At 38.1% G+C, this 25,516-nt stretch overlaps 1 protein-coding gene across 1 annotated transcript in view; it reads right to left on the bottom strand.

Annotated features, from left to right (window-relative positions):
* The window catches only part of LOC134795186 (lutropin-choriogonadotropic hormone receptor), a gene marked incomplete at its 5' end in the record, with an annotated part of 88,823 nt that overhangs the window by 42,122 nt on the left and 21,185 nt on the right, over nt 1–25,516 (bottom strand). Inside the window, one exon of the mRNA XM_063767017.1 lies at nt 4,765–4,836. Coding sequence (XP_063623087.1) covers nt 4,765–4,836 — 72 coding nt within the window. The remainder of the gene's footprint in view (nt 1–4,764; nt 4,837–25,516) is intronic.

The following is a 25,516-nucleotide window of genomic DNA, read 5'->3' as shown; positions in this document are numbered from 1 at the left end:
TTGCATTACTCTACTCACAATATTTTACTATTTACGGAAAGTTGTCTATTTCTACCTATGTAAGTAAATCTTTTGTCAAGTAGAGCTAGCCGGCAGTCAATTGATAAAGAATTCGGAACTTCCGCAAAGTTCACTCCATCAAAAACAATCTCCACCGTAACGAGGCAATTGCAGAGCTGCGTAATAGCGTAACAGTAGTCACAGAACCCATAACAATACGTCGCAGGCAATAAAGATCCCAACTAACTTCGACTTTAGGGATTATCGCGCAATCTTAATAGAGGAGTCGAGCGGCGCGGCGCGGCGCGGCGCGCGGAATAGCAATGTTGGCGGAGCGACGTGCGGCCTTGCACCGGGAAAGGTCGGCTTTTTGCCAACTGCATGCGCCGCATAGGAAGTAGAGGGATCGGGCGCGCTAGACGCGTGCGCCACGCGCAAACACGACAAAAGTTTTATTCTGGATATAGCAAATTCACTCTGACAATATATTTGTCACGAGACCTTTCGCCACAATATAATAGTACAGTCACAGAATAACTAATAGTACTACCGTACAGTCGACAGTTTTTATTTTTATTTATTTTATTTATGTATTAGTACTAAGTAGGTAGGTACGCTTATTCTGGTTGCGGGTAGGTTTGTATCTTTTCCGGTATTTCCGGCAACATGAATCGCTTCGCCAACTTAGTGTTAAGTGTGCTGTGGATCTGGTCATGGTCATTCCAGCGCCAGCACATCAGGCTCCTTTTGCTTTTACCTATAACGACATTGATTTTTCTAGTGACAGTAAATTTTAGAGGTATCCGCCTAATTTGCGGGCTGATGGAATGGCTCCTCTACACGTTGGCCGAACCTATTGGTCCAATATGTTGGGACAACGTGTAAAGGGGGTATTGGTGTCGGTTGGCTTATTGCTATCTCATTCTACCGCATGGTTGCGTCCCTTGGATTGACCGGCGTTGGCCCATCGTGTAGAGGAGTAATTGTAATACGTTAGATTGATTTGTTAGTTTTATTTTATAAAATTGTTGATGTTATTATTTTTGCTTGTATGTAAATTCAATGATGACGTGTAAAAGTGCCCTTGTGGCCTATTTGCTGAATAAATGTTGATGTTGATGATGTTGATGTTGGAGCCTGAAGACCTATTAAGAAACCTAATATCTTGGTTTCTTCTCCAGTTTGAGTTTCTTGTAACAAACAGGGGTTTGGGAACTACACCAACGTGAAGCTATTTCAAATCGATGTACGCGTTTTTTTTGCGATCTGTAGCAGTATTCACTGTAGAACACAGGGTTGTGTTTGGGTTTCCAGTCCGCTATCCACTTTGTGCACTCGTGACTGCACGAGTGCCCGCGGATGTACGCGTTGCCCTCGCCTCGCCCACAGCCGCGTCACGCGGTAGTGCTAAGGAGCGTCCAGATCTAACGACGGCGCCGCGACAGGACAGATTGCGCGCCTAATTAGGGCAACTAATGCACCGTGCAAATAAAGCGCGTAATCTAGAGCAAACATGTGTGCGCACGACGCGACGGCGCGGCGTATTCTCTGCACCTGGACGCAACTATATAACGCAGCGCGGGACTAGTTAGCCTTCACACTCACAGTTTGTCGCATTAGATTTACTATATGTGCGTTTAAAAACTAGTTACAATGTTTGCTTCATTACATAAGTACGTCTACCACCAGTTTTGACATTGACATAACGCTCACGTCTACGTAATTTACTTTTTGTACATCTCGCTTGCACTAATATGCGAGTACGAGCGAGATGCATAGAAAGTAAGTTACGTAGACGTGAGCGTATATGTCAATGTCAAAACTCAAAACTGATGGTAGACGTAAAGTACATAAAAACGCGGTACTTACTGGCTTTGTGCAAAAGTGACTTAATTGACGTGTAGATGGAATTTTACAAGAATATAATCAGACATAGAAGTTTTTCTGGCAAAAACGAGTGTTTGAGAAAATGAAACATCGATAAATCTGTTATCGATATTATATTTACTTAAAATATGTAATTTCTACTGGCTGTAGGTAAGTTACTGAGAAATTTCAATAATGCAAATCAATTACAAAGCGGTATATAATTTCTTCCATATATTTAGCACTTAAAAATTAAAACGGAAACTGTAGTATACAGTGCCAAAAGAATAGAAAACTACCAATATATCAAAAGAGACGTATTGAACGTGTTGTGTACTTTGCGGTAGCTTCTTATATCAGTATCTTCTTATAAAATGTAATAAATATCTAAGTATACAGGGTGGAAAGACACGACGATCCTTCCCGGAAGTATTAGGTCGTTTAAGTGATACAGAGACGATTGGTAATGGTAAGAATCGTTAATTGAGTAAAAAATAAAAATAGCAAATTTACTACTTTTTAACTGTGGTGACAACCCTATAGCATGTGCACATCACGGCTATAGATTAAGGATCTCCGTCGGGAAAGCTCGGGACTTTACACTTTTTTCCGATCGTTGACAGAATCGCAATGATGTATGAATGTCGCATAAATGTCAAATAAATCAAATGAATGCAAAAATATTATAAACAATTTTATTACTTTCTTAGATAATTATTTTTTGCCAATATTTAACACTATCTTCTCTTCACATACGGTGTTCAAATGTACCTCCGTGTCTTACAAGGCCGCCGCAGCCCGTGCCCGAGTATGTCGATGCACATGCGATAGTGTATGCTCTTCGTCATTTTTCCTCCGCAGATTGTCCTCCGCAGAAAGCACCAATTAACCTTTGTCTCATTTTGTCCGCAGTTTCACATTCCGTTTGGTACACCATATCTTTTACACAGCCCCACAAATTTAAATAGCCACGAGCATCTAACAACGGCATTTTTATTTGAAAAATATGACATTAAATAAGTAAAGTTCAATAAAAATTTAATTTCAAACTGATGTTTGTTTGACGTCTGATGACGTCTTGTCTATTTCCTACCACGCAAGAAGGTTTGTTAGTTTGGTATTGAAGAGTATTTATTCTTGATTTATTCTAATGTTCTGTTTTGCATGTACCTACATTTGGTGCATCAAACACAACCTACTTATAATAAAAAAAATTTTTTTTATTATTTTAGATAGTTTCTATTTATTCGAAAATAATTTTGTGAAACGTGTTAAGAAACTAAAACCTTTTTATCAGTCAAGGAAACCAGAGATATTTATAAGACGATTGCGTACTTTTGAGTGGTTGTCAATGTCACCATTTGAACTGTCGTTGTAAACAATGTTGTGGTTAGTATTATTAATATTAAGGAATAACATAACTACTTCATTCAAGTATTGAACAAGTGGAACCACTAAAAAATCGAAAATCCTGCAACGATTCTTACCGTGTTGTAAGCAGACCTAAAAATGGTTAGATGGCAACAAATTAGCATAAATTCCTGTCGTATACTGATTGTTTACAAGTAAGTTCATTGACCCTGTCACCTGTTAGGGTTAGAACAAAGTAGTTTTTTGCATGGATGTTTAAAAGGCCATAATTTATAAACGGTTGCCCATATTAACATAGTTTCTATGGAGAAAATATAGAGCTTAGGCTAAACTATCTCCCATTTCCGGAAAGGATCGTCGTGCCTTTCCACCCTGTATAACGTTAAGGTAACATCGATAACAGACATGTCGATATTTCATGTTGTCAATCACTTTATTTTGCCATGCACAAACACTTCTATAGTCTGAATATAATACTTCTCCAAATGAAAGTAAGAAGCCGTTCAATGACTCTTCAAATGCATTTACTGTAGATAGCTGTGCTTAAGCAAGATAATTAATTTAACACTCGCCGCACTATCAATCGCCGCTATCTAGTTTCTGGTCAATTACTTCTGCCCTAAACAGATTGCTCCGACCCGATCCGGCCCGATCCGACCCGGTCCGACCCGGGATAGCCCGGGTCCGGTAATTATTCAGCCCTTGCCTTATTTATGTGATAAGGCGAAGCAGATTGACGCGTGACGCGTGATAAAAGAATTGTATCACGCGTGACATTTATTATGTAACAAACGGCTAGTATATGGGGATTGAAGCCTAGAGTGTGGGGTGTGAAGCCGTTCGATAACAACAATAAGACTGACTGAAAAACATTGACAAAAAAGTACAGTAGGGTAAAAATGCAGTAGTGATTAGACCAAACGAATTTATAGTAAGTAAGTAATCATTTATTGTCAGATTGTGCATGTCAGTTTACAGATTTTACAATATTATTTGATTAGTGAGTGTCACAATCAACCGGTTTACGGTATACATACTTACAAGATCTTTCTAGGTAACCTTTGAGTTGAAAACTATTGCTTTATTGTGGATAGCTACAAGTATTTACATATAAGTAAGTAGGTTTGTATACGTGTGAGTGCAACTGCCAGCGATTGGCGGTGTGCCAACGCCAGGTAGCGGTAGGTCCATCCATACTAAGCTGTAGTTTATATTGTTTATACCAGGAAGGCGTAATTGATTGATAGTAATAGGTAATAGCACTTGTTGGCACCGGCTGCTGGTGGTTGTGGGTTACTTATGTTTTGCCGTGAGGCCAAACCACAGAATTACTTGTAAAAAATGTGCGAATAATGATATCATCTTTAACTAGTACCGTTCTAATCCCATCAAGGCCTTCGGTGCTCAGGGTTGGAACGTCCGATGGCAGTTTCATTGCGCAGTCAAATCATGTCGAGGGCCCTGGCTTCTTTAGAATGTAATCGAAAAATGCTTCAGATTAGAAGAAATTGTATGTTATGTACTTACAGTGTCCTTAGTTCTGGCAGCGGCGGCAACGCGTCGGGGCCCAGCTCCGAGATGAGGTTCCCCTCCAGGTTCCTGTAACAAGAGGAACGTTTCACATCATTCCAGGACAACCTCAGCGATGGTTTATCTTATCTTATTGTGTCTGGGTCTAGTCTTACCGCCGGGCGATATTTTGTTTTGGCAATTTACACAAGGATACAATACGGAAACATGGCTAGCGATATCAAATGATTAACAGCTGTCACAAACAAGGAAGCTTGTCTTATGATATGACTCATCTCTCAATAGTTTAGCGTCAAAGCGAAAAGAGAAGAGTCGTGGACTGTACTTACCTACGGTATGGGGCCCAACACATTCCACGACTCTTCTCTTTCCGAACAGACTATAGTTAGAAATGCAAACCAGTGAGAATAAATTATATATTAAGTACGATGCTCTGTTGGTTTGCGCTAATTAGGACGGTGCTTGCCCTTGTTGTTTATTCCGAGGTATTAGTTACCTGAGTTGTACATTACAAAGGCACCCATACAACCATTTCCAGTCGCCGTTACGACGCGGTGTTGACACATCTTGTGTCGACACCGTCTGTTTCGGTCACAATTCCAGTCGCAGAGTCGTCGCCGTGTCGACACAGTTACCAGAAATGGGGAAGGGTCGACACATGACACAAAGTGACATAAAGTGTGGTCGCCGTGTGCACACATTGTTTCGGATTTGCGACTACTTTATGCCAAAATCATTCGTTCATTCGTTCATTTTGTTCCTGTCAAATGGAAACTGTCAGATGGAAAAATACTTAAATAAAAATAAGTGACATTAATACGCCATCTCTAAAACGGATTACAAGACGTAATTATATATTGTTTGCATTTATATTACAATAGGACTTAAATTATTATGGGGAATTAAACTGCTCGAGTGATATGATAAACTAAGTGTAATATAATCAACGCGCCACCACATTGTTTTAGTTTAGCCGGAAATGAAATTGTTTACTTCTCAGTGCCTGTGTTCATAACTATATTATTTGAAGCATTTTTAGTACTTCGATGCGTATACTATACTTAAATAACAGAAATAACGCTTTACATACTACGAAACTTGTTAATTATGATGTATAAATATGGTTTAAGGCTGAGAAATATTGCAGTCACAAAGTAGTTGCAATGTTTCGACTTTGTGTCGACTCTGTGTTGACACATGACACGCGCTGTCAAAAGTAATAACAAAGTTACTGGTATGTTACTGGATTTGCAAAATGGCTCCTTGTGTTGATTTGTTTTCAGATATTCTCAAAGTGTAAAAATGCCGTGGTCAGAGATGGGCATTAATCGATTAACTGTTTATTCGACTAATTAATGGCATAAAAAAAGTTAATTCTCAAATTTTAATCGCGATTAGTTTAGTCGACCTAACATAGATTGAAATTGAATTAATCTGAATATTAATCGAATAAATTATCGATTAAATCTCGATTGAAAGTTGACAGGGGGCCATTTTTGTACGTAAAAATAATAGAAATGTCTTGCATGCAGATGGTAGCAAAACACTTTGTCATAAAAGTCGAGATGGGTGTCGATATATAGGTTTTAGGGAGTGCCGATTTCGAAAATAATGACCATTTTGGAATCCGAAATGGCGGCCATGCACTGTGTCATAAAAGTCGTCATGGATGTCGTTTTATAGGTTTTAGGGGGCCCCGATTTAGAAAATGATGACCATTTTGAAATCCAAAATGGCGGCCATGCACTATGTCATAAAAGTCGTCATGGGTGTCGTTTTATAGGTTTTGGGGGGCGCAGATTTAGAAAATGATAACCATTTTGGATTCCAAAATGGCGGCCATGCACTATGTCATAAAAGTCGTCATGGGTGTCGTTTTATAGGTTTTAGGGGGCGCAGATTTCGAAAATGATGACCATTTTGGATTCCAAGATGGCGGCCATGCACTATGTCATAAAAGTCGTCATGTATGTCGTTTTATAGGTTTTAGGGGGCCCCGCTTTCGAAAATGATGACCATTTTGGAATCCAAAATGGCGGCCATGCACTATGTCATAAAAGTCGTCATGGGTGTCGTTTTATAGGTTTTGGGGGGCGCAGATTTCGAAAATGATAACATTTTCAATTTAAAAATGGCGGCAATGCACTATGTCATAAAAGTCGTCATGGATATCGTTTTATAGGTTTTAGGGGGCGCAGATTTCGAAAATGATGACTATTTTGGATTCCAAGATGGCGGCCATGCACTATGTCATAAAAGTCGTCATGGATGTCGTTTTATAGGTGTTAGGGGGCGCAGATTTCGAAAATGATAACATTTTCAATTTCAAAATGGCGGCAATGCACTATGTCATAAAAGTCGTCATGGATATCGTTTTATAGGTTTTAGGGGGCGCAGATTTCGAAAATGTTTGGATTCCACTTTTATGACAAAATACGTAGCCGCCATCTTGGATTATAAAATGATCATCGTTTTCGAATTCTGCACTCCCTAAAACCTATAAATCGACATCCGTGACGACGCAAGTTATCTTTATTTTCAGATCTAACAAATTGCTACAGAATACAAAGGACAAAAAAGAAGCGAGGAGGTAATGAAACAAGCAAAAATACAGATGATTCCTCGACGCAATTGGGTGATTCTTAAATTGTGTCCAGATTTTTTTTGTCATAAAAGTTTTAGATTTTTTTTTGTGTTTTGTATCTGTATTTTTTATGTAATTCGATATTAAGAGACCATATACATCTCTTAGTAATTGTAATAAGTTAGATTGAATTGTTAGTTTTATTTTATAAAATTGTTGATGTTATTATTTTTGCTTGTATGTAAATTCAATGATGACGTGTAAAAGTGCGCTTGTGGCCTATTTGCTGAATAAATGTTGATGTTTGATGTTTGATGTTTTATTTTTCACATATTACTCTCACAAGTTCCGTGACATTTCGACCTTGTAATTTTTTAAGTAAATGTTTTTGTTTATCTATGAGGATCTCACTAGAATAGTATAATCAAGGTATGTTTAATATTTGATGAATGAAATAGTAACGCAAAAAAAAAATATATTTGTGTCTTATATTCCTGCCGAAGACTTTTATTTTACCTTTTCCTTCTACACAAGTTTGGCCAAGTAATAAGAATTTAGGGCTCTCAATTTTATTTTGACTTCTACAACAGTAAAGCTACGAGGCCATGTTTGGTATCGTTTTCGTATAAATTCGCAGTACCAAATTTAGTTAAGGTATCACATTGACACCATTCCGAAGTAAAAACATATAAACTTATTAAAATACTTTCTTTTAAACTCCTCTTCACGCTTAAACTGCTGAACAGTTTTAATTTAAATTTGGTACACATATATTTTGAGTCCCGAGACAGGATATAATAAGTTATCTCAAAAATCATCCTTTAAAGGTGTGAAATGAGGTGTAGGGGGGAATTCAGAATTGACTTCTTGAAGTTAATACTGTTTAAGTTTAGGTTTGAAGTCATGTTTTTTCATCATTTTTAACTAAATCAAAGATGTAGACCATTCCAAATTTCATATAAATCGGTTCAGCGGTTATTGATTTCCCGTACAAAGTTCCACGCCACTTTTCACACCTTCAAACGATGATTTTGGTTATAAGATCTATGCTATGTCCTGTTCCGGGACGCAAACTATTTCTATACCAAATTTCAACGAAATCGGTTCAGCGGTTAAGCGTCAAGAAGAGTTTCAAAAAAACCGGCCAAGTGCGAGTCGGACTCGCGTATTAAGGGTTCCGTACATTAAGTCCGACTCGCGCTTGACTGCACATTTCTAATAGGTTTTCCTGTCATCTATAGGTAAAGAACTATTTTGTGTATTCAGACGGACATACATACAGACGCACGAGTGATCCTATAAGGGTTCCGTTTTTTCCTTTTGAGGTACGGAACCCTAAAAAGATTTATTTTTTTATTTTGTGGAATGGTGTCAATGTGATATCTTAAATGGATTCAGCACCCCCGATTTATACGAAAACGATACCAAACACGGCCTAGCACCTTCACTGATATAGATATATCAAGATAAAATTAAGAGCCCTAAATAAACTTTCAAGAGCGGATATCTCAAAAACTATTCAACATATCGAAAAAATTGACTGAATAAACTTGTAACAAATTAAATTAACTTTCATTTTGTATAAGTGGCCATGTCGCTGAGATGCATAGTTTCCGAGATATAATCGAAAAACGGGAAAATGGGACCTTCAAAGCCCCCTCTCTCCCCCCCGCTCAAGGGCTACGACCGGGGACTTTTGATATGTTCACCTCCTAACTTGTCAAACCGAGTTACGGAGTCAAAAATTGTGTTCCGAGCATTTCCCTCTACAACTTTTGGAGCATTCGTTGCCTGACCTAAGTAGCTTATTGAATTTCTTTAAAAACTTTTCTGTAAAAGGTTGACGGGTGTTGGGTGTTTATATGGTTTCGGTCGATTATTATCATTTGCATTGCCTATGATGACTTACTAGAATTACGAGCACACGAGACACTAATAGTAGTTTGACAAACCTTGGTTTTCAAGAGGTCAGACAGGAGGATATTGACATTTGCTGTCACAAATTTGCTGTCAGATTTAGTCGCAAACCGCACGCAAAGTGCACACAAATGTGTCGACACCTTGTTACGGAAAAGTGTAGACACGGCGACGACACTTTGTTTCGAAACAATTCTAGACACATTGTGTGGACTCTGTTACGACACATCTGACATTTAGTTACCACTTTGTGATTCTGCGACTGGAATGGTTATATGGGCACGGAACCCTCCACGTCCTCGACTTTACTGATTTTGTTAGTTGTAAAAGTGATTTGTTTGTAAATTCACAAAGTTTTAAATGAATAATTAGAAACATCCTCGTTGTTTATTCAATAACAAATGCAAAAATGTAAAGTATAATCTGTAGTTGAGAGTGCATCGCGTAGTGGCGAGCCGAGCGAGCCGCGGTGACACGCGGCGCGGCGCGGGCGCCGGCGCCATTCTAGTTCTATTCTGGATGATCTTACGTCTTAATCCTAAACGACGCGTGTGGGCGGAAATGCCTGAATGATAAATAAATAGACAGGGCATATTTATTGCGCGCCCGATCGGGAACGAGTCGGGAGCGTGTCGGGAGCGTGCCGCATGCAGCGTCGCGTATATTACTTAGGTAAATATATACGTACGACGGCTGCAGTGTCGACTCGACAGTCAGCAGCATCATGCAGGAACTAAGCGGGACAAGTTTTCAAAATTAGCTGAACAGATAAAATAAGGTCAATTCTTTTAACTCATATCTAGACGACTTCGCACACTGGCATTTGTTTTGCCGGTGTATACCGGGTGTTGACTAATAAATATATAAAACTTTTGTTAAACAACTTTTAAAAATTGTGAATAATTTAATAATTTAGACTTCCTCTTTTTCATACAAAATAGATATTGCCTTCAATGTACGCTGACATCAGTGTGTTTGACGTTTTAGATGTAAAGCTTTGATGGGAAATAAAATAATACGCTAGATACTAAATTACAATAATCGTATGTTTTGGCAGCATTGTTGAAAGAGCTCGATTTTCGTCACTTCGGCTCTTTGGACTGCCGACAAGACGTTTCCCTCATACAGTATATCCGCTAGTTTTTACTTAGCACAATAGCTTATAGGGCCTCGCCAAGATTAAGACCGCCTCTGATGTCGCGGCATTAGCACAGATTAATAAATAGTTACTACGTAAGGCCCTTCTAGTTATTCAATAAGTACATTCAATTTCAATGAAATTAAAAAAATGCATCTATTTTATAACTTTCTTACGGCAAAAACGTGTTTTATCGGTAAAAATTTGGTTTGAATTCTTTTTTCATCAATCAATAGTGTTTCAAGGCCACGCCGCCGATTCGCCGCCGTCACCGACCGATTTTGACCGGCGCGCCGCCGCCGGTTAAATGCATACCGGCGCTCATATCTAATTATTACAAGCTTTTATTTAACTTGCAATGTACCTATGTATGTAACAATAGTTAACTATGTTTGTACGAGTCAAATCTTGCAAGCTAAATTTGACCCACTTTCCGACTTCCAATGAAGCTGAAATTTTTCATACATATGTAAGTCGGATGACAATGCAATATTATGGTACCATCGAGCTGATCTGATGATGGAGACAGGAGGTGGCCATAGGAACTCGGTGATAAACAACACAACGTAATTGTGTTTAGGGTTGTTAGAATTGTCTCGTTGAGTATTAGTTGACTGTGGAAAGAAAAGTACAGTCAACCATATTAAAAACTAGTATCAAAATAATTCTCGGTGATAAAATATTTGCCCTGCAGTTTGGCAGAAGAAAATAATCTGTATAATAGGGTTTATTTCATCTGAATAAATGTTTTTTTTTTAAATAACACAACGTAATTTTGTGTTTAGGGTTGTTAGAATTATCTCGTTGAGTCTTAGTTGACTGTGGAAAGAAAAGTACAGTCAACCATATTAAAAACTAGTATCAAAATAATTCTCGGTGATAAAATAACACAACGTAATTTAAGGGTTCGAGAGCGACTGAAGTCTTAGGGCTCATACCTACATACATACTGACGTTTGCGGGCCTATGCCGCAAACATCGTACGGTGGTTAGAGATAAGTATATTATACTACTTTTTAGAGATGATTTTCCGCGTAAAACGTTTAGTTATTTCATTAAAACGAAAGATGAAGTTTTTAGTAAATCTATTGAATTGTAATAGCGCATTGTACTTAATATGCCTATTTGAATAACCTTGCAACAATTATGCGTTGAATGAGATGAACAGTCTGAGAAACCTGTCCAGCGATAACTAAAAAGTAAAAAATAAATAAATAGTAAAAAACTTATTTAAAAACAAGCTTTTATTTAAATGCGCTAAAAAGAATAAAATATTTTTTTCCTTTAACAATTTTACTATCAAGTTTTAACGTCATTACACAATTTATATGATATACATAAAAGCTTGTCGCGAGATTAACCTTTGTAGATAAACAAGTAAAATTTAAATAAATTGATCTGATGGATTACAAGTTTTAAAATTTTCATAGGAAGTAAATACGAGTACCTACTTGAATCTCGCGACAAGCTTTTATATCATATAAATTGTGTAATGACGTTAAAACTTGATAGTAAAATTGTTAAAGGAAAAAAATATTTTATTCTTTTTAGCGCATTTAAATAAAAGCTTGTTTTTAAATAAGTTTTTTTACTAAGTATTTTTTTTTATAGATACCAACAAGATACCAAGAAATGATGATTACACGGTACTTATTAACAATAACAATATAATAGGTAGGTAACAACTATAATATTATAGTACCCTTATGGCTAATGTGTCTGTTATTTGAGCCTCCTAAAAGCTGTTTTACAAAAGGTTGAACAATGTCACAAATCATAATACCCACACACATTCATACACTTTAATAATAGGTAAGTATGTTCAAACAACTGACACCTACATCAAGCAAGACATCTAAAGAAATAAGTCATACAAAACCATTTAAGTACTACCCTGCGTTTGTTTGGGGTACCTACCTTGAGTCGTTACTTCGAGAGCAGTAAGTACACTGTTTGTTAAAGTTAATTGAAGCTTTGATGTACTTACCTACGGAAGCGCGGGCGCAGGTGGTCTTATAATATATGTATAGGTAAGTATAGTACTACATTATATCATATACCTATACACGGCACGTCTTATTCCGGGCGCGGTCATTGCCCCCGCGACGCGACGTAATAACACCAACACATTATCGATCATTGTTAGACCTTATCTCGTTGCAACAAGATTTACTTAGGGTCAATAAGCGTCTAACTCGCCATTCATCTCATTGACGAGCTTTCACCGTGAGTCCTTATTGGCAGCTTTGCACTTGCCATTCAAGTCGGCGCGGCGACTAACGGCATTCCAGTCCGCTGCCAAATGGCCGATTAGGGAGAACAAACTGTCTCGCGCGACCGGAATATCATCAATACAAATTATTACAAATACAATCATGTTCAATACTTAATGGTTGGCAGATGTTTCCGACGCGGGTCGGAGCGTATAGATAAAATTCTTTCAACTGAGCTTGTTCACTTACCTGTACTAACAATGGCATTGTTCTATTACAATCCTATTATCTGCTTTTGTTCTCGTAGGCGCCAACCAATTTACTTACAAAATAAGTTAGAAGTACATTGCATGTATATTGAATTCTAAACCTTATTTCTTGTTGAATGGGGTTAAAATGGTCTAAAAAGATAATATCATATTCAATCTTTTGGAAAGTCACATGCACCTTAGCCACGACAGGTGTCGATGGTTGTTAAATGCAAAAAAAGTTGGGTTAGCCATTATTTAGTTAGTGTATTTTGTAGTCTATTGTTTAAAGAAATAGAGTCTTTAATCTATACTAACATTTCAAGGCGGTTATAATCTGCTTTTACTACGAGGGGATTATCCTAATTTGTGGTTTACCACTCAATGGTATTGTATTCTTGAGACTCTTTGAGTAAACTAGCTCAGATCGCTTGATTCACACTATACACACCGGTTAAATAACCAATTACATATATGTATATGTATTATATTATAGGTACAGGTAGGAACAGAGTTGGGCAAAAATTAACTTGAATAAGAATAAGAATAAAAACAGAAATTTTATTCTTATTCAAATCCATTTGAATTAGAATTATTCTTGCACTAGTTATTTTAGAATAAAATTAAGGTGAATCAATCATGTGACTCTTATTTTAAATGCGGAATAAAAAACAGAATAATTATTCTAGAAGTGGGCCTATTCTAACTAAGGTTTTATTCAATTAAAATGTTATTTAGAATTAAGTTAATTTTTGTAGTACAATCGGTTATATTTTGTAAGTTGATTTTCACCCTTCTATTTAAAAGTCGGATTGATTTGATATTTGTTACTATAGTTTAGGTATAGTACACATTGAAGAGTTCCGCTATACACTATCTAGTTCTATCATCCGATCAGGGTGCTTAGCCAACATACCAAACGTTGACCCTCCGTAGAGTTGCGCATAGTCTCTCTCTATTACTCCTATATATTAGTGCGATAGAGAGACAGATAGCGTTTCTTTGTCGTAGCGCAAACGTTTGGCATGTGGCTACGCTCCCAATGTGCCTAGCCAAGATGCCAATTTTTGTTTTTATTTTAATAACCGAATCATTAGGTAAATTTAGCTGTTCTGGGGCCTAGCCAACATGCCAATCGCTTGCGCTCCAACAACGAAGCGCTTTCTGTCTCTATCACTCTTACATATTAGTGCGATAGAGAGACAAAGATAGCGTTTCGTTGTCGTAGCGCAAACGTTTGGCGTGTTGGCTACGCTCCCAATGTGCCTAGCCAAGATGCCAATTTTTGTTTTTATTCTTATAACCAAATCATTAGGTAAATTAAGCTGTTCTGGGGGCCTAGCCAATATGCCAATCGCTTGGGCTCCAACAACGAAGCGCTTTCTTTCTCTATCACTCTTACATATTATTGCGATAGAGATACAAAGATAGCGTTTCGTTGTCGTAGCGCGAACGTTTGGCATGTTGGCTACGCTCCCAATGTGACTAGCCAAGATGCCAATTTTTGTTTTTAATTTAATAACCAAATCATTAGGACAATTTAGCTGTTTTTAGCGCTTTCTTTCTCTATCACTCTTACATATTAGTGCGATAGAGAGACAAAGATAGCGTTTCGCTGTCGTAGCGCGAACGTTTGGCATATTGGCTACGCTCCCAATGTGCCTAGCCTAGATGCCAATTTTTGTTTTTAATTTAATAACCAAATCATTAGGACAATTTAGCTGTTTTTAGCGCTTTCTGTCTCTATCACTCTTACATATTAGTGCGATAGAGAGACAGAGATAGCGTTTCGTTATCGTAGCGCAAACGATTGGCATATTGGCTACGCACCCAAGGTGCCTAGCCTAGATGACAATTTTTGTTTTTAATTTAATAACCAAATCATTGAGTAAATTTAGCTGTTCTGGGGGCCTAGCCAAGATGCCAATCGCTTGTACTCCGACAACGCAGGACTTTCTGTCTCTATCACTCTTACATATTAGTGCGATAGAGAGACAGAGATACCGTTTCGTTCTCGTAGCGCAAACGATTGGCATATTGGCTACGCACCCAAGGTGCCTAGCCAAGATGTCAATATTTGTTTTTAATTTGATAACCAAATCTTTGGGTACAATTTAGCTGTTCAGGGGGCCTAGCTAATATGCCAATCGCTTGCGCTTCAACAACGAAGCACTTTCTGTCTCTATCACTCTTACATATTAGGGGCTGTCCATAAATTACGTCATCGATTTTTGACGATTTTCGACCCCCCCCCCCCCCTAAAATCATCCAAAAATCATGCTTCGAATGACCCCGTTTCCTCTCTCCCCCCCTAATTTGAAATGACGTAATTTATGAATAGCCCCTTAAATAGTGCGATAGAGAGACAAAGATAATAGCGTTTCGTTGTCGTAGCGCAAACGTTTGGCATGTTGGATATTACGCTCCCAATGTGCCTAGCCAAGATGACAATTTTTGTTTTTAATTTAATAACCAAATCTTTGGTTACAATTTAGCTGTTCTGGGGGCCTAGCCATTATGCCAATCGTTTGCGCTCCGACAACGAAGCGCTCTCTCTGTCTCTCTATCGCACTAATATGAAAGAGTGATAGAGACAGAAAGCGCTTCGTTGTTGGAGCGCAAGCGATTGGCATGTTGGCTAGGCCCCCAGAACAGCTAAATTTACCAAATGATTCGGTTATTAAAATAAAAACAAAAATTGGCATCTTGGCTAGGCACATTGGGAGCGTAGCCAACATGCCAAACGTTCGCGCTACAACAACGAAACGCTATATTTGTCTCTCTATCGCACTAATATGTAAGAGTGATAGAGAAAGAAAGCGCTTCGTTGTTGGAGCCCAAGCGATTGGCATGTTGGGTAGGCCCCCAGAACAGCTTAATTTACCTAATGATTTGGTTATAAAAATAAAAACAAAAATTGGCATCTTGGCTAGGCACATTGGGAGCATAGCCAACACGCCAAACGTTTGCGCTACGACAACGAAACGCTATCTTTGACTCTCTATCGCACTAATATGTAAGAGTGATAGAGACAGAAAGCGCTTCGTTGTTGGAGCGCAAGCGATTGGCATGTTGGCTAGGCCCCCAGAACAGCTAAATTTACCTAATGATTCGGTTATTAAAATAAAAACAAAAATTGGCATCTTGGCTAGGCACCTTGGGTTCGTAGCCAATATGCCAATCGTTTGCGCTACGTCAACGGAACGCTACCTCCGTCTCTCTATCGCACTAATATGTAAGAGTGATAGAGACAAAGCGCTTAGACCAGCTAAATTGAACCTAATGATTTGGTTAGTAAATTAAAAATAATACGGTTACTGAAACTATGCGTTATGCGACAGTCAATTTGTAAGATTTTATTCCATAAAATAGGTATAAATTAGACAAGAGACTAACTACTATTACATCTATCTAACTATACGTAATTAGTACCTATACGGTACCCGGACTACATTTTTATTCGTGGAATATTATTTCGATTAAAAATCATGATTATATTTATTTGATTAAGAATAAGTTATTCTCATTCAATTTTTTCTCATACGAATTATTCCCGACCAAAATTATTTGAATATTTTTGACGGGAATAAAATCGAGATAATTTTATTCCTACGAATTCTTATTCAAATAATGATTTTATTCTTGAATGCCCAACACTGGGTAGGAATATATTATACCTTTAAACGAACATTTCTTGTTGACCGAAGCGTAGCGAAGGTCTACGTTTTGACTCGAGCAATTTGCTTTTGTATGTCCGGATGTTCTCCTCTACAGGTCGCAATTCTTAACCGATTCTCATGAAATTTTTAGACCAGATTCTATGACAATTTTTTTTTTTGTCAAATCGGTTTTTGGAAATTTAAAAAAATGGCGGAATCGTGATACCTGGCGCCTAAACAAATAGTCGTATCGATATCATAAGAGTTTTTTTTCTTTATGAGACATGTTTATAGAGTAAATAGCAAAAAATGCAGAAAAAATAACCGCCGAAAAAAAACTAAAAGGAAATAAAAAAACCGGCACTAACACGAAACGAGTCGACCAACAAAAACAATAGCACACTGAAAAGAAAAAAATAATTATTTTGTCTTCAATAACGCAAGTGAATACCTATGAACTATGTATATACATACTTCTGAAATCAATCACACAAATCTGCGTATTTATATATTTACAATCTGTTATTTTTGGAGTCGGTGCAGGTGCAGGTGCTTCACTAAGGTGCTCAAGTTTGTTTGAGGCTGGCACCGACTCCAAAAATAACAGATTGTAAATATATAAATACGCAGATTTGTGTGATTGATTTCAGAAGTATGTATATACATAGTTCATAGGTATTCACTTGCGTTATTGAAGACAAAATAATTATTTTTTTCTTTTCAGTGTGCTATTGTTTTTGTTGGTCGACTCGTTTCGTGTTAGTGCCGGTTCTTTTATTTCCTTTTAGTTTTTTTTCGGCGGTTATTTTTTTTGTTAAAAAGTTTTTATTTTATAATTTTCTGTGGCTATAATTTATACAAATTATAACATGCTTAATTTTTGATTACTTTTAAAATAGCTACCTACCTTGCTTTAGCTATTAACTGTTTTATTAATAATCCTACTTTAACTATTATTTTGTTCTGTAATATAAATAAATTACCCCTATTTTCCCAGCCTTAGGGTAGGATTTTTTTCCAAATTTTTATTATTATTACGACTACTCTGTAAAAGGTTATGCGTGGTCATACGTTACAATCGGTGAGTGAAAAAATCAATCATCCCCTATTTTCCTACCCTTAAGGTTGGATTTTTTTTTCCAAATTTATATGGGACCAACTTCGGGGTATACCCTTTCCAATAAAAAAATAATTATCAAAATCGAACACCTCTGTAAAAAGTTATGCGTGGTCATACATAAAAAAATATATATATATATATACGCGTCGACTTGAGAACCTCCTCCGTTTTTTTTTTCGTCGGTTGAAAATTATTATAGCTGGTTCAGGCGGTATTTAGATATTTAGTTTTTAGTCGAGAATAAGTAGCCGAGTTTCGTCAGCTAAGCTAAGAACTATCATGGTGCATTTTGCAAACGTTCGCTTTTTTTATTTGCACACGGAAGGTCAGGGTTCGATCCCCAGTAATATATGCTGGGATATAACTTTTTACACGACTGCCCAAACAAAAAGAGTGTATTGTGTTCAGCGTTCATGTTTGTATGTACCTATATATTTATTTATGTGAGTTTCTTTATTTCACCATAACTTCTGAATGCCTTAACCGATTTAGATGTATGATATATCATTAGAATCCTTACGTCATCCCGGGTGACATAGGCTATGTGACGTCATTATAAAACCAATATGGCGGACGTAATACACAATATTGCGTGACGTTTAGAAAAAAAAATCTTGCAAACTTATCTCAAAATGAAGAGCTTTGAAAGGCGATTGTTGGAGACTAAGAACGCAACCTCATTAGATAGGTTTTATTTTTCTGTTCTTACTGACATGTGTTGTCACGTCACTTCTTGATTTCCTTCAATATATAAAATACGTTTGTGTTATTTGTTCCTGTTTTATTCAACTCTCAGTTATCTTACAAATAACCATCATGGTAGCAGATAGTGGTTTGTAGGCAGTAAAAGAGTCCGTGAATAAAACGCCGTAGTTAACGTTTCATATTTCTCGAACGCCGACGGGCGAGTTTGAACGGCGAATTATATTGTTACGTCAGATGTTCATCGAACTATTGTTACCACGTAAATATGTCGAATTCAGGCAATAATAATATACATATTGATAAACTTGTCGGGAGAGAAAATTACGCAAGTTGGAAATTTGCTGTGCAAGCTTACTTCGAGCTTGAAGAATTGTGGACATGTGTTACTGGTACCAATACCGACACTAAAAAGGAGATAAAGGCGAAGTCGAAGCTTATCTTGCTGTTAGACCCGATCAACTATGTACATGTGCAGAATGCCACTACATGTAAAGAAGCCTGGGAGAATTTAGGCAAGGCGTTTGATGATAGCGGGTTATACAGAAGAGTAGCCTTGTTGAGAGACCTTATTACTACCACGCTGGACTCGTGCAGAAATGTCGATGACTACGTAAACAAAATAATGTCAACCGCCCACAAACTAAGAAATATTAAGTTCAGTATTGATGACGAATGGCTCGGAACGCTGATGTTGGCAGGCTTACCTGAAACTTATAAGCCAATGATTATGGGATTGGAGAGTTCGGGTATCAAGATCGGCGCAGATTCCATCAAGTCTAAACTCCTGCAGGAAGTTCAATGCCCTGAGTGCTCAGCGTTCTTCACGAGGAGTAAGGCCGCTCATGGAAGTCAAGCAAGTCCAGCGAAGGCAAATTGTGGCCCACGATGTTTTAACTGCAACAAGCACGGGCATTTCGCGAAGAATTGTCGTGCTCCGAAAAAGAAGCAGTCTGAAAAACCGGAAGAAAGTAAAAGTTTTTTTGCAGCATTTTCAGCATCTTCTCAGACCAAATTCCCCGACTTTTGGTATGTGGATTCCGGTGCCTCCATGCACATGACCAACAGACTCGATTGGATGTATGACGTCACAAATCCACCGACGCCTAACGTGATAGAAGCCAGTAAGACACCGCTTTCAGTTGAAAGTATGGGAAAGGTAAACTTAATGTTGAATGGTAATGAAGATAGCAAAATTCAGGTAAGAAAAGTTCTTTATATTCCTAAAATTGGTTCAAACCTCTTATCTGTCAGTGCTATGGTGAAAAATGGCTGCACAGTAAACTTCACCAATGACGGCTGTTACATTTACGACAGCGACGGCAACATTTTGTGTACAGGAACACATGAAAACAATTTGTTCATTTTGAATACACACCGAGAAGTTGTCTCCAACCTAACTTGTTCTGCTAACTTAAATGATGTTGTCCTGTGGCACAGACGCATGGGACATCTGAACTTTACAGATGTAAGCAAGCTGCCGGAGTGCGCCGAGGGAGTTGAACCGTTTCTTGAGAAAAGTAAGAGTCCTGTTACCTGTACTACCTGTCTCACGGGAAAGCAGGCCCGACTGCCTTTCAATAGTGTAGGCACGAGAGCTACAGACGCACTACAGCTTATCCACACCGACCTATGTGGACCGATGGAGCAAGAATCTCTTGGAGGTATGAAATACTTTATTACCTTTGTAGACGATTTTACTAGAAAAGTTCATGTGTATCTCTTGAAAAACAAGTTGAATGTGCTTGAAGTTTTTAAAGATTATAAGAGCAGAGTAGAAAATGAACTTGAGAGGAAAATAAAGGCAATTCGTTCAGACAATGGTAAAGAGTACTGCAACAAAGACTTTGAAGGCTTCATGCGCAAACATGGAATTGAACATCAAACGAGCACACCGTATTCACCTCAGTCGAATGGTCTGGCGGAGCGAATGAACAGGACCCTGGTAGAACGAGCTAAGTGCATGTTATTTGATGCTGACCTGCCAAAGCCCTTCTGGGGTGAAGCGCTGGCCACAGCGGCTTATGTCATCAACAGGTCCCCCACAAAGGCAATTGATGGCAAAACACCGATGGAGAAGTGGTCTAGTAAGAAGCCTGATCTGTCAAATTTAAGAATTTTTGGCTCCGAAGTTATGGTTCAGATACCTAAAGAAAAACGCCAAAAATGGGATTCAAAGTCCAGAAAACAGATATTTGTCGGCTACTGTGAGTCTACCAAGGCATACCGAATACTCGATCCTGAAACGAATCAGATCACGAAGAGTAGGGATGTGGTATTTTTAGAAAATGTAAGAAAATGTGATAACAACATTTACATGCCTTGTACATCCGACAGTAGCGCGGCAGCAGAACAGCCACCTGAAGAACCCTGCAAAGATGAAGCAGAAAGCAACGTGGACCCGTCTTCAGGTGACGACTATTTTTCAGGCGACAATGATGACTCATCCTACATACCAGAGGACTCGATTGAGCTTGATACACGTAACACACGTAACACGTAATTATGACTTACGTCCGCGAAAAGCAGTCCAGTATGCAGAGAAGGATGAAGTTGATACAAGTTACTTTTGTCCAATACCTGATTTGAATGACCCTCTGACTGTTGACCAAGCTCTCTCATCTCTTCAGGCAAACCAATGGAAGAAGGCCATGCAAGAAGAATACGATTCTCTGATTAAGAATCAAACGTGGTATCTGGTGGATTTGCCTCCAGGTAAAAAGGTTATGCCCTGTAAGTGGGTGTTTAAAATGAAAACAAATGAGAAAGGAGAGGTGACTCGATATAAAGCGAGATTGGTTATCAAGGGATATGCTCAGAAAAAGGGCACTGACTATGACGAAGTATATGCTCCAGTGGTAAGGTACACATCAGTCCGTTACTTGATTGCACTAGCTGCGAAGTATGACTTAGAGATTTCACAAATGGATGCAATCAGTGCATTTCTTCAGGGTGATATTGATACTGAGATCTATATGTCACAGCCCGAACACTACAAAGAAACCGGCAAAGTGTGTCGCTTGCATAAATCGATATATGGACTGAAGCAGGCTAGCAGGCAATGGAATCTGAAACTGAACGATGCCTTACTGAAAATTGGACTGACAAGATCGAAGATCGATCCGTGCGTTTACTACTTAGTAAATGGAACAACTATGATATTTATGGCAGTATGGGTCGATGATTTCTTAATCTTCACTAACGATAAGAAGACTACTGCTGAAATCAAAGACAAATTGAACAAGGAGCTCTGCATGAAAGACCTTGGTGAAGTGCGGCAATGCATTGGCATATTATTATTATTTATTTATTTATTTATTTATTTATAAATAAATAAAATAAAATAAATGCATTGGCATAAATATAAGCAGAAATCGTGAGACAGGTGTGATCATGCTGGACCAAGAAAAATACATCAAGCTCATGTTGGAACGTTTCGGGTTGTCCGATTGCAAACCGGTGCGCACTCCGATAGAAGTGAATGCTAAGTTTGAAAACATGCCTGAAAACAGTAAGGATACCTTTCCATACAGAGAAGCGATTGGATGTCTGCTTTACTTGGCATATGTCACACGACCTGATATTACTCACGCAGTGAATAAGTTGAGTCAGTACTGTAATAGTCCGGGATATCAACACTGGCTTGGAGTTAAAAGGATTATGAGATACCTTCAAGGAACGAAAAGCTTTAAGCTGTGTTATGTGAAAGATGACTCAAAGGGAATAATCGGATATTGTGATGCCGACTGGGCCAATGATCCACTGGATAGGAGATCGTGCACGGGTTATGTATTTCTGTTCCAGAACGGTTGCATTTCTTGGAATTCTTGTAAGCAACAGACCGTAGCACTCTCAACGGCAGAGTCCGAATACATGGCGATGGCTGCAGCGACTCAGGAAGCTCTGTGGCTGCAGCAACTGCAGGCTGAACTAGGCCAAGCTGAACATAGTGCGCTACCTATCCATTGTGACAATCAAAGTGCTATAAAATTGGCCACCACAGATTGTTATAAGGCGAAAACCAAACATATAGACATTCGTTTGCATTTTCCGAGAGAAAACGTTGTGAAGGCTAAAGTGAAGTTCTTGTTTGTGAACAGTGGTAATATGGTGGCCGATAATTTAACAAAAGGGACTACTTTTGAGAAACATGCTTATTGTGTTGGTAAAATGGGTATGCGTTCTGTAGGGAGTGTTGGAGACTATAAGAACGCAACCTCATTAGATAGGTTTTATTTTTCTGTTCTTACTGACATGCGTTGTCACGTCACTTCTTGATTTCCTTCAATATATAAAATACGTTTGTGTTATTTGTTCCCGTTTTATTCAACTCTCAGTTATCTTACAAATAACCATCAGCGATTTAAAATATATATGCAACATACGCGCTTAAATCTTATTTTGGTTAAATAAGGATTTACAAAATGTGCTAAGAAAAATAAATCCTTCTGTCTTATTTAGTGAGCTATCAAATAAAAGGGAATTTACCGCTGATCATAAAAATATATACAAATCATCCATATGACTTGTATAGGTATATTTTTATAAAGTAAATTTAGGAACTAAATCGCCCTATTGAAATCTAAACGTGTGAACTTCGATTTAAGTGATAGGGTTTGAATAATACTAAAAGAGTCGGGCATAGCACGACATACGTGGCGCGCTGCACGTGGACCAAAACCAGGCGCCTTCGACTTTCTCATACTAAAAGAGTCGGGCGTAGCCCGACGTACGTGACACGTTTTACCCTTACCAAAGCCGGGCGCCTTCGGCGCCCTTATACTCAAAGCGTCGGGCATAGCCCGACGTACGTGTCGCGCTGTACGCTTACCAAACACGGGCGCCGTCGGCGTCCTCATACTCAAAGCAGCCCGACGTACGTGGCGCGCTGTATGCGTTCCAAAACCGGGCGCCTTCGGCGCCCTCATACTGAAAGAGTCGAGCGTAGCCTGACGTACGTCACACGCTGTAGGTATGCTTACCAAAGTCGCCCTCATACTAAGAGAGTTGGACGTAGCCCGACGTAACGTGACACGCTGCATGTACGCTTACCGTATCCGGCGCCTTTGGCGCCCTCATACTTAAAGCGTGGGGCTTAGCCCGACGTATGTGGCGCGATGCATGCGTTCCAAAGTGGGGCGCCTTCGGCGCCCTCATACAAAAAGAGTCGGGCATAGCCAGTGTCTAAATGCGAAGCCAGTAGATCGAACTCCGCGAAAAGCCGAAGGCCCGGAGCGTCCGACAGGTACGCGCTTTCTACAATTTCCCCTAGTATTATAATTGCCACGCAAGGCTCAAGACCGAGCTGCGGGAGGTTAGTACTCTCGAAACTCGGTCAGATATTTGAAGAAATTGCAGGAATTGCTAGAATCCCTAGCCCTTCGGCCTTACGCGGAGGTCGGTCTTCAGCTTATGTATTTTAACACATGTACCTACAGTGGTTTTGTGTTTCACCGCTAACGTCCCGCGGCTTAGCCTTCAGCCTCGCGTAGAAACTCGCTTCTCTTGGACGCTTTGGGTGTTCGGCCCTACGCAGAGCTCGGCATTCAGCCATCTAGTCTGTCAGGGCTACCTACTTTTATTTGGAAGTTCATCATTTGTATGTAGGTAGGTACTAACACTTAAAGATATTAGCGTCGAATAGACCCTTTTACACGCAGTCTGTCATTATTGATGTTTGAATTGGTGCTATTTTGTGTGCGTCGTGCTGAAGTTGCGACGAAGATAATTGGGTCAAAAACTTTTTTAGTGACAGTTAAAATTATGAGTCTTTATTGTGGACCTTCAAACCGTCATGGCCATTATAATTCAAAATTCCACTTCTTTTTAAGAAGTTAAGAAGCTATATTTAATATCAAATATCAAAGGTACCGACATTTATTGAACCATTAAACAAATAAATATAAATATTGTATAAAAACTTATAAACTTTAGCATCTAACTATTCTAAATTAATAAAAATAAAACATCCCTAAACCTAAACTACAATAAAAAATCATCCCTCGGCAAGGTCCCGTAGACGCTGGCAGCATTACCACGCTATTATATCAAATGTCCCAAATTGTGAACACATTCACATATTATCCACAGAAAAGACGCCCGTATTCCGGAACGCTGAGCTTAATTAGAAGGTCCCAGTCCTAGGAGCTAATACCTATCCACATAAAAAGAACTTTGTGGACAAACTAAATGGCCGGGGGAAATCTTTATAAATGGTAGTTTTACTTAGTTTTTTCACTAAAATGTTTAAAATAAAATAAATTAATTAAAAAATTAAAAACACGACTGCTGCATTTTAAATCGAACTGAAAAGCTAAAAATAATGTTACTATGTTAGTCACATAATTTTATGAATCTAAATTGGAATGTAAATGTACAATTAATAAATTAAAAATTTCGTATTGTTGATATATAATGTAGTATTTAAATGAAGCAAGTTGTTGTATGGAGACCCATGCATTAATTTCTCAGTCGATGAAATTTAGCTTGGTTATTGTATAGTATGAGCCGAGACTAACATTATAAATATCCAAAAAAAAAATACTCCTAAGTTAGGTAAAAACACAAATCTGATTATATATTGAACCGAGTAATTCCTCAGTCCAAAATTATTTTACAAAATAAGTTATATGTATCAATATGTGATACTAGAAAAAAATCTAAAAGTTTTGTCAAACATGAGAATATATTTTTATGATACTTCCTTTTTTTGACGCTCATTTTCATCGGAAAATTGCTCTGTCATTTTTTTCTTCTTATATGATCTTAGAATATAATTTGGCGCAGTGGGTAAAAAAATCCAAAAAAAATGCGTATCGAAATGTATGTATTATAGAACTATTAAAAACTGAGAGTGGAAAATTTTTAGATTTTCATTTTCTAGGTATAAAACGGCAATAAAATGGCATTCCAGTGAAAAAATTAGACTGAGCAATTTTCCGGTCCAAGACACGCCAAAAAATTTTATTTTATTAATACTGGTATTTCTGCTGGGATATTTTTTTGATATTTCATATATTGTTGCAATACGTTACATGAATATGTCTGGTGAAGAAAGTTTGAACGGAGCATTTTTCCGTAAAAAGATATTAACGATTTAAGACTTTAGGTATTTACTTTAATTCTATTATTATCTTTATTTATTTTTCATCTCAAGTTAGGTTATTTA

This window comes from Cydia splendana, chromosome 11, assembly GCF_910591565.1.
Source record: "Cydia splendana chromosome 11, ilCydSple1.2, whole genome shotgun sequence".
Classification (NCBI taxonomy): Eukaryota; Metazoa; Arthropoda; class Insecta; order Lepidoptera; family Tortricidae; genus Cydia; species Cydia splendana.
The sequence above is the reverse complement of the archived record's forward strand: the minus strand, read 5'-3'. Positions and strand labels throughout refer to the sequence as shown.